Below are 10734 nucleotides of genomic sequence, written 5' to 3'. Positions count from 1 at the left end.
GTTAATGTATAAGTGTATATATTATTAAAAAAATGTATTAAAGAAACATTATATTCGTATAATGTATTGTATGTATGTTGATAGTTAAATTATTGGAGAGCTCGTGAGATCTTGGATTCTGCAACAGCTAAGCTTTTGGACTTATTGGAAGTTTCTCCGATATTAAACATGGGAAAAGAATGTGTTCTTACCATTAATCGATGTATCGTTTCTTCTACTTCTTCCGTTAAGTATATGATGGTCAAATGATGATGGTAATGTTTTTTGGTTTGTTTTGTTTTCCTACAATATTTTATCATTTACAGAATTACACAAGCTCATTAACCTGACAGAAAATGCTGCATACATTAAACAAAATTTATCATATATGTATTATACCCCCTTTCATCAATCCTATGGTAAAGACTCTCCCGCCATCACAAAGGGAATGAGTTCGAGTTTTCATAGAAAACTCATTCTTCTTTCTATATATTTATTTGTATGTGTGGGTAGATCTCGTCTATATTAAAGATAAATTTCCGAGATATACTTAGTAGATTTTTAGGCAATTGCATGAGTTTAAATTCTTCATAGACCATGATTGTAATGTCAGCAAATTATAATATAAATTGGAGGGGAAAAAAAAAAAAAGAAGATCTTTGTACTTAATTAAATTGTGGTTGCAGGTAATCCGGGATCACTATAGAAGAGTAAAAGAGATATTTCACATCTGGGCTTCTGAGTTATGGCTAAGAAGATGAATCAAACTGCTGCAGTAAAGATGCATCATATATTTTCTTCTAAAGACGTGTAAATGGAATAGATTAATGGCAAAAACTACTTTGAAATAGTACTTCAGAAGGGTGAGGAACCCAAGGCTGCATGGTGAAATGATTTAGATATCTTGGATCCAAACATTCCCAGGCTTTCCCACAAGTAAAGGTACTCAGCCAGTTAGCTACTAGATAGGGTAACTTCTAAGTATGACAAGGATTTAGGAATCATATAAGACTTTGATGTACATGTGAACAATTCAACCCACATGAGTCATACCAATGAGTAGCTACTAGCTAGAGCATTGTGTACTTATTTTATTCTTTTAAATAAGCGTACAAAATAGTCAAATATGTTTAAATCCTTGTTCTAAGTTGTACAATTAATGAATATTTTTCAAAGATGCCAGATCAAGCCCATCATGGATAGATTAATTTAATTTTAAGTGGGTTAGTTATTCGTTATGTATGATTGAAAGAGAAGGAATCTATCCATGTTAGGGCCAAAGCTAAAACCAACTTATTTAGAACAATGACAAAATAACCAACCAAGTTCTCTTCCTGCGTTCTAAGGATCACTCACTGTGGCCACTATGGGATCAGAAATTAAAATTCTCATTAAGTTATTAATTATTTTCTTAACATTAAGGTGGAATTCAATTAATTGTCCCTAATTAATTAGAGAATGGAGTGTTGTGCTGTATCGCCACTTGAAAACCAAAAGAAATAGTAAAGAAATAAAAAAACTAACATGATGAAGAAATGGGAGGAAAGTGAGAGAAGATAAAATTGTCAATCATGGTCTGATGAGACTGAGACTGAAACCAGAGACAATAAACTAATAGAAAACAGAATAAAAATATGAAACTTCACATGGAATCATGTGATATCAAAGTGAAGTAACATAAGAGTGGAATTATTTTTTTTATTTTTTTATTTGGGTATTATATTAAAAGTACGAGCAGCTTCCTAGGGAAAGGATCAATACTAGCTTCCTGCTTCCCTATTATTATTAGAGAGAGAATAATTAAAAGAAAAAAGAAACTAAATTCATATTGCGGTAACGAGTAAGGTGTTGAAAAAATAAAATGGGATTTGCCCATTTTGGTTCATGTGGAGATGAACTCTTACGCGGCTCCACATGTATTTATGCCAACCAACGCATCAGAAACCAGCCTTTGACGATCGTGAAAAAAGATAAAGAGAAAGAAATGAGATCACACTTGTGACACTGCGCATGTGCCACATGCTTATACATGTTATGTAAACTAGCATTAAGGTGGTCATCAAAAATTTAATTTCGGTGGTTTATTTGCTTTTCTTCTTAGGATTAGACTTTGTCAATTTCCATTTCCTTCTAGTTTGTCGGTATATAGACGATGATGAATTCTTTTATTTCTGATTTTACGTGAGTGTTTCAAAGACAAGGAAAGAATAATCAAATGTACATTTGTCACAAGTTATATTTATTGGTTATTATTTTATTTTTTTCAATTACATTCCTAAAATATACCTTAAAATTTATAACTAAATAAACATAATTGATAATGAAAATTTTATAAGATTCAGACATACAAAATTAATTTCTTAATCGACACATAAAATTTTAAATTTTGTGAAAAATAATGCTAAAGAGAGAGAAAGACAAGAGAAAATGAGAGAATTTTATCTTCTCTCTCTAAGATGGGGGAAAAAACATTAAACAAAATATACATATGACAGCATGTAGATATAGCATCCTTTTCCCTCTTTAACTAGGATAAGAGTTTTGCAACTCCAGTTCAGTTGCAGCAACAATCCTGAAAAGAACAACTAATGAACAGGGGGAGAAAAGAAGTGGGTCAATAACTTCTACCACGAAACAAGACACTTTTGACGACCCCAATTACAAGATCTGTGTATTTCTGCAACGCAGACTGACCAGTGGCCCTAGTATAAAATTAGCCACCATCTGTATTCTGTATATATCCTACTGTAAGTCTGTAAATGAATTTCCCTTCGGGTTCATATCTGTTTAAACAAGAAGACGCCGCAGAGAGGGAAAGGGTTCATGGATTTTATGGCCCCAAAATGAATGCATGTATCTCTGCCCAACTAGAGACTGTGTATAATGTGCCAGTCAGTCTTTTCCATTTATATGAGCTGCCATCAACGAGTTCCTTCTGTCTCTCTACTAAGCTGGAGAACAATGGGACAAAAGAAACACCAAAATGATCTCCTAGTCTCCTTAGACTTGAACTTGAACCTATTACAATTCCTATATCCGCTTCGAGAAGGCAAAGTAAGTCACCTGGTGAGCCTCCAATATAAACTGTCAAGTTCTGCTCATCATTACTGTGGTCCTTCAGAATGTCATTGAAGGCTTGAAGTTTTTCCAAGGGAGACTCCAATTTATTGACAATTTCACCAGTTGAAATGGATTCTTCATAGACTAACTCATTTGAATGCACTCTAAATGCATTTAGATCCCCTGCTCAATGTTAGGAAAGATATTAATATCATTATGATAAGTAAAAAAAAGTCACAGCAACATCTCATATTTTGGGAAACCTTGGAATGCAGCTTATCCACACAAATACGTGCATTCAAAAGGTATTAAATTGATCCTGTTAATACGGGAAATCATGGCATCCTACCAACAGCAACAGATTAGAACTAATATTTAACTACATCCAGTCCAGCTCAACAAACCTCTGACCATCCAACGATGAAAACAAGAAAACATCCTCTCAGACATGATAATTTTAACAATATCTACCTGGCAGCCAGCTCCAATAAAATTGATTTTGAGGAACAGAAATAACTCAGTGCACAGATAAAACTGACAGACAATTAGACACCAAGTAAATTATTCAAGAAATTACAAACTTCCAATGTTGATGCCAAAACTGACACCATTCCTTCTTAACCCTTTGTAGTTTTATTGAAAATTATTTATAAGCAAAACAACAGTCTCCTGTAAGCAAACAGCAAACTAGTGAACTTCAAAGACGGAAGAAAAATAAATTTCTTTTTTAAATCCCTTTAATAACTTTTCAGTTCTCATCTGAGGATACAGTTTACATATGCAGTGATGAAAAAGGTCAATAATTGTCACCAGTTCACCACCAACGGAAACATAAAATAGACCTGATAACATAAGTGGTGCAGAAGAGTTTTCAGACAAAGTATGCTCACGAAAATGAATGATACAAGATTTATATGTTTCAGAAAGGATACCTGATGCAAAAGCCGACCTAATGAGATCACCACACCAACAGTACGAAAGTACATGAACATCAGTTTTAAAATTAGTACTTTTTATGGTATTTTGGAAGAACCTTCTACATCCATCTTGAAAAATGAGATGTTGACTAGCCCGCTTTATGTCCTCTAGATTTAAACCCTTCAGTACTCCTGACTGAACCACCCTTGAATTTTCCTTCTTCTCGAAATATGCCAGTTGCTTGAGTGCTTCACGCAGACCTTCATATTCAAATTCTGCCACTGACAAGACAGGAAACAGGGTAAAAATAGAATTCCAGTAAATATTTCTTCTCCATAACACATAAAAGTGGGTGTGTTTAGCTTAAAGATTTGGCATTGATCCCTAGATTTACAACAAATCAATCGAGAATTTTGTTTCTGGATGAGCAAATGGAACTTTCTTTGAATAAAAAAATGGTAGATTTTATTGACACACTACTTTTGGACTATGAAACCATGTAAGTCAGGCATCCACCAATTAGATAGCATACCTGCTTCACTGGACATGATGCTTTCTATGCATTGTTCATACTCTTCGGTATACTTGGTAGAAAGAACATCCCATGTGTTCCTCAAGTCAGCTGATGACATCCGAGTAAGTTTGCCTTCCGATTGATCAGGATCAGACTTTTGTGCAGTAACAATTGCAAGTTCTGCTAAAATCGAAGAGGAGTCAAAAGCCGTGCATGTCCAGTCAAAGTCACAAAATAGGGTCAGATGACCTTCCACAGGGTCTTTCACCCAAGACAAAGGAACGGTGGTTTGCTGTTTAACTGGTTGAGCAGCGAAAAAATTCACATGAAGTTTTATAGCTTTATAATAAAGCTTTTTAATAACTTCAAGCTCTTCACCTGTCAACAAAACACTTAACTTATCCAGCAACTCTTCAGTTTGCAAAGCTGATTCCTGATATCAGAAACAGAGTCATTAGTACCATCAAATGCATTTTGGCAACCAACGAAATATGAAACTTTTTTTAATAATTATTTTATCAGCATAATTAGAACAAAACATTATAAGACGTCTTAGTAGTTGGTCATCTTATAAAATACGAACCTGAAAACTTTGAGAGCAATAGTAATCAATCCATTTCTTGTATAAGTGACTACCATCATCAGGATTTAGAAGAGCCTGGATCTCTTTAGCGATGACTTCAAAGAGCCTCATGCAGGGTGAAATAGCACTAAGTGTATAAGCAGCAACTTTTATCTTCTCAAACGGAGTTTCAATTTTCCCAAGAACTTTTTCTCCCTCAACTTTACCTGAAGCCGTTGATAGTAAAAAGTCAGTGCATTTGACTGTTGCATCGTCGGTAATGATCTCTTCTGGAAGTTCAAAGCCCCATTCCTGCACAAGGGATTCCTTAAGTTTATATACATAGATATACATGTGTAATAAGAAGTAAGATTTTCTCTAAGTGCCGCTGTGGCTGTGGAGCCAAATATTTACTACTGTTGAACTTCTTGCATTTCTGTTGAATCAAACAGAGAACTTGGTAGTACATTTCAGCAGACAAAATTTCAATTAACTGCTTTTATTTTTTTTATCTTTCCCCTGAATTAGCTTAAGGATTCAATTAACGGACATGCTTAACTGTCGAGTGATCACTACATCTGCTCCACTACATTTCAGAAATTTGCATAATTCTACGGTAGTGTGCTAATATCAAAAGTTAATCTTTTTAATCAACAAGTTATTCCAAAAAAAAAAAAAACTATAAAAAGGGAATAAACAAAGCTTGAAAAAAAAAGAAAGCATACGCGGACAAGGGAATCGAGCGTTTTAAGCTTTTGCTTGACCCGTTTCCTCAGCTTGCGTATTGCAAGCTTGTCCTCTTCATCATCTGCACATTCTTCAGCCAATTCATAACTAAAAAAAGAAAAAAGAAAAAAGAACGGAAACACAGGAAAAGTTGTCGTTTAATATATTGAGTAAGAACAGAACGGCAGAGAAATAAAACCGGTGATGAAAATGTGTACAGAAACTCTTACGCGAGAGCGAAGGCTTTGAGAAAATGGACATCTTGAGAGATGAAATGCATAAAAGTATCGCAGTTTAAACTTCCGGAGGCTAAGCAAACGAAGAATGGAGTGTACTTAGCAAAAACAGACTCATCCTTGAACTTGATCCACCACTTCCTCGCAATTCCTCCTTCGTCCGCTTCTCCCATTCTTCAAAACCGGCGCCGTCACAATCTTGCTAAATGAAGACAGAGATCAAGGCTGTTGTTGTGATGTCGTTTTGAGTAACGAGTCTGTTGGTGTGGTGGTTACGTTTATTAAATAAAGAAAAATATAGCCGGCGGTCAAAAGTGAAGGAAGGAACTCATGCGAGTTTTGAATGGAACCGAGGCGAGGAGACTGAGTCAGTTTGGCCCACTCGGACTCAGTTTTCAACTTCCATTCATGTTAAGTAAAGAGAGGAAGAAAAGAGAATGGTCAACGACGGTAAAAGCCTGTTGCGCCAGGCCGGTGGTTCCGCCACGTCAGATGAGGTTTAACACGTAGGATAACCATGGTGGATTTTTCAACGCGCTCTGGTTCCCTAAAGTCTCAAGGTTTCTCAACGAAGAAAGACGTAGATTGTCCGTTTCATGAAATAGGCCCCTGCTCTGTTGAAATTTGAAAATGAATGTCTGGATGAAATAAATGCCCCTTAGCACAATCTTTTAATGTAATGGGCAAAATTGACTGCGACATGGGTAATTTAGTCATTTGAATAAGAGGTAGGGACTTGTTCGATGCAAATGGACAAAATATGTGCTTATTTGAAAGAAAATATTAAGGATATAGCTATCTTGGAGTTGTTTTAAAATAGAGCATGAATTATAACTACACACATAAAGTGATGAATAATTAAAAAAAATTATTATAATTTTGATCGTATGGTTATAAAAAGGTACTCTACTTTAGAGTGGTTCCAACGTATGTAGACCCAAATATTAAAATTTAGAGGGAGAATATTATTATCTATTTTCAATTTCTCTAATGTAAAAGCGTATATACTATATCTTTACCAAAAGTGAAAAAATAATTTACTTGGTAACTATACTTTTTTCTTTTTTCTTTTTTTTAATACTAACTCACCTAACATACATATGACCCTCAAATAAGATAAATAATTGTTTGATGATATTGAAATGATACAAATCAAGCATTTTTCTTATTTATTTGAGTAAATGCTCAACCTATACCTTTCTTATAAAAATGAGCGATATTCGAACTCAATCCTTTCTCAAATCATAAAAATGAGCGATATTCGAACTACATACGACTATACTATGTACATATTTTTATTGAGAATTTACCAATTGAGCCAACAACATTCACTTGTATTCTTGCTTTGCAAATATTAGTATTGTGGTATGAGAGTAATGATGTTCATAGTTTTTTCTTTTTTCTTTTTTTCAAGTTAAACTCAAAATTATATTAAAATATAATTATGCTTCTTTATCAATTCGTTTAATAAAACTTCTCTTATATATGGAGCTGTTGAGGTTTTCCTGACATCCAAGCTCATTCAAGCATGCGCACCAGTCCTTACTCATGCTGGACGTGTGAGTGACTAGATCTCTTTGGAATTATGGTGGCCGTGGCCCACGGAGGATGTGGAAAGGAGGTGTGGGCGGCCATAAAATCTTGAAAAAACACTTTTGCATGATTAATTAATTAATAGAATATGCATTTCTTAATTATAAAATAAATAAGTGGAAGTGGATAAACATGAGAGCAGAGTACCAAGACAACAGAATTTTATTAAGACACCCCTTTTCCAAGATTTGCTGCTGCTTGGTTTGACACACTGGTTCTGTGAATTTCATGTACAAATATGTGGCGGCACGGCCAAAACCCACCCTTTTTTTTAATTTTTAATATAAGAGATTTTATTATTATAACTCATTTTTCTCTTTTGAGACTATTAAAACAATTGACTTATTAGTCCAATTCATGACCCCTAACTACATGTACAAGTTCGGAATTTGTATTAACTTTTGCTATGAATTGGGATTTCCCAAAAGTGCTCCAATGGCTTATAAAAAGAATCTTGAATAGTTGTGTGTAATCGCGTGAAATTAATTCTAAGTGTGCGTGGAAGACTTGGCACAATAAAAACATTGTCATCTAATACTTGTCGTGAATCATGATCCCAAATACAATATTCATTCATTATTCAAAGCATTTTTGGAAGTTCATAACCCATTATCCATCCCGACAAATATGGAGTCTCTAATCACATTGTTAACGCTCGATAAAAACGGGGCGGATTCATTTTCACATTGTCATGATAGATTAGACAGCGTAAATGCGTGAGGAACTAATATTTCACAAATAGAAACAATCTTGAATTTGAATCTGCCCATTTTATTACTATTATTGTGTTGATTATTTGAATTCGTACGCTACGATGGGTATTTCAATATGACTTGTGCATTATAAATTCTCCTCTAATGTCTTTACAGTCACATCTTGATTGATGCTTCTCGCCTTTATCTTGTAATTCTGCGCTTTGTTTGGTTATATTTTAGCCTCCATAGGAAAAAAATTAAAAGAAGACAAAAAAGGCCTATTTGAGGCATTGAAAAATAAATATAGTAAGGTAGCGTTTATATTTTGGATAGAAGTGTGAATCTTGAGATTAGGCGTGTGGAATAGAAGTGAGAGTATGTTGTTTACTGAGTGAAAGTATGGAATTGTCTTAAATTGGGAGTAAATGATTTTAAATTATAATTTTACCTTTATTTAAAGAATTATAATTTTTAATTATAAAATCAATAAATATATTTGAAAAATAAAATATTTATTTTATTATATTTATAAATGAATAATAATTAATAATATTCTTAATTATGTAAATCATAAATTTTTATTAATTTTAATTTGAATTATGTAAATAAAAAAACTATTAATAATAGCAACACAAATGAAATATTATAATTGATAATATAGTACAAAATTAATATTTTTTAAAAATAAAATATTTATTATTATTAAATAAATAAATATAATAATATTATATTTTCAAATAAAGATATAATATAGTAATATAGGAGAATGAATTTTCACTCTCACCTCCCCCATGGGAGTGGGAATCCCACTCCCCACTCCCTACTCCAAAATTAGGTGGAGCTCATGGAATGAGATTCCTACTCCCTTTAAAAATTGTAAGTAAGCATTGAAGTGGACATTGATATCTAGAAAGTAAACACTATATAATAGGAGTGAGGCTATTTGAACCCACCAAACCACTCATTAAACACATTTAAACAAAAAATTTATTAAAATACCTTATATTAAATTATAATTATGGACATTAAAATCTAGTAAAAAAAATAAAAAATTTTACACTTTGAACCCATCTTTATATTCAACATAATTTTGTTAAACTCTAATCATATTTTTGTCAAATCCTAATCAACTAGAGGCGTGATTTTTCTTCCAAACTACATATTTTTATTAATTAGGCAAATGTAATTAGATTCAGGACAATAAAGTTGGTGGTTACATCTTTGTTTGTGTTTGACTGTGGGCAACAATCAATGACAAGTAGTGTTGTTGAAAAACTTCTCTAAACCACTTCTAGGCACTTCATCCCCTGTCGCCATCAAAAGTTGCAGTGAAATATTGAGAATGTAAGAACACTGAATATGCAGGGGAAGAAGGAAAAAAGAGAGGGTCTCTTGGTGGCTAGGCCAAATTACAAGAAAGCCTACGTGACTCTGAAGAATCCAATATCTTCTGCCATTGACATGCCTTTTTCAGAGCTCAAGAGATCTTGAATAAATGGAAATTTAAGGCATATAAAATGTCATATATTTCTGTTGAAGAGATTGTATTTACACATTTTAAGCAATAGTCGGCAACATTGATCATTTTTAAATTTTCTAAAAACTAGAGTATGACAACAGGAGTAATTAAAAAAAAAAAAAAGAAGACAAATAGTGTTGTAGACAACCATAAAACAATTCTTATTTTTGCCATAACGCAATTCTTTTTTTTTTTATGCTGGTGATTACTGCAGAAGCGATGATAGATAATGTTTGTTTGTTGCCTCCATGAAGAATTTGTATAATTTTCATCTTGAATCAAAAGTTTGAGAATTTTTAAATGGTGTAAAACAGGTTGAACAAGGTCTAGTAGTTATTAATTGTGCTGCAATAAATTTATTTTTGAAAAAAAAATAATAATAAGAAGGATGAATATGCGCTGTAACTATTTTTTTAGAATCATATTCATAAAGAAAATCTTCAGTTTAATGGGAAAAAAAGAAACATTTATTTAGGGTTTATAAATGAATTTAATGGGTTTAATAAGTAAAAATAGTATTATTATAAAAAAAAATGGGTTTAATAAGGATATATTGGGTATTTATATAGGTTTGTTGAGTAAAATTTAAATATGAATTTATTTAGTAAATAAATTTAGTGAATGGTTTAGTGGATTTTAAATAGCATTACCCATATGTTTGTCGGGCTATGTCTTTCCCTTGGTCTTCATTTGCTAGTTTACTTTAGAGTCAGGCTTTTTGACACCCCCTTAAAAGTCCTTCTAATATATATTACTAAGGATACCCCAGTTAAATAATGCCAACTGAAGTCGTTCTAAATCTAATAACACCACATTGCTTTGCTTTATTAAGGGAGTCCTCCCTAGCGTCAACACCACCGTGTCATCGGCTGATGTGGTGACGTTGGCCAATTAGTTTTTGTCATGAGGCAGAGACTTGGCAGTTATTTTAT

The 10734-nt window shown here is 33.0% G+C and overlaps 1 protein-coding gene across 3 annotated transcripts; it reads right to left on the bottom strand.

Moving 5' to 3' along the window:
• Positions 1 to 2482: 2482 nt before the first annotated feature.
• LOC18046548 (bifunctional TH2 protein, mitochondrial) lies at positions 2483 to 6643 on the bottom strand. 3 transcript variants are annotated; one of them, XM_024188506.1, is made up of 7 exons: positions 5990 to 6643; positions 5759 to 5867; positions 5055 to 5345; positions 4490 to 4904; positions 3972 to 4238; positions 3043 to 3222; positions 2860 to 2930 (listed from the first exon to the last, which is right to left on the bottom strand). In XM_024188506.1, the coding sequence occupies exons 1-7, from the start codon at positions 6166 to 6168 to the stop codon at positions 2926 to 2928; spliced, it is 1446 nt and encodes a 481-aa protein (XP_024044274.1). In that variant the 5' UTR covers positions 6169 to 6643; the 3' UTR covers positions 2860 to 2925. The 3 variants fall into 3 exon arrangements, with proteins under 3 accessions (XP_024044272.1, XP_024044273.1, XP_024044274.1); XM_024188504.1 differs by having other exon boundaries at positions 2483 to 3222; XM_024188505.1 differs by having other exon boundaries at positions 2483 to 3222; positions 5759 to 5841; positions 5990 to 6115.
• Between the last annotated feature and the right edge of the window lie 4091 nt (positions 6644 to 10734).

Source organism: Citrus clementina, unplaced genomic scaffold (assembly GCF_000493195.1).
Source record: "Citrus clementina cultivar Clemenules unplaced genomic scaffold, Citrus_clementina_v1.0 scaffold_3, whole genome shotgun sequence".
NCBI lineage: Eukaryota > Viridiplantae > Streptophyta > Magnoliopsida > Sapindales > Rutaceae > Citrus > Citrus x clementina.
This window is presented reverse-complemented; position numbering and strand designations above follow the sequence as displayed.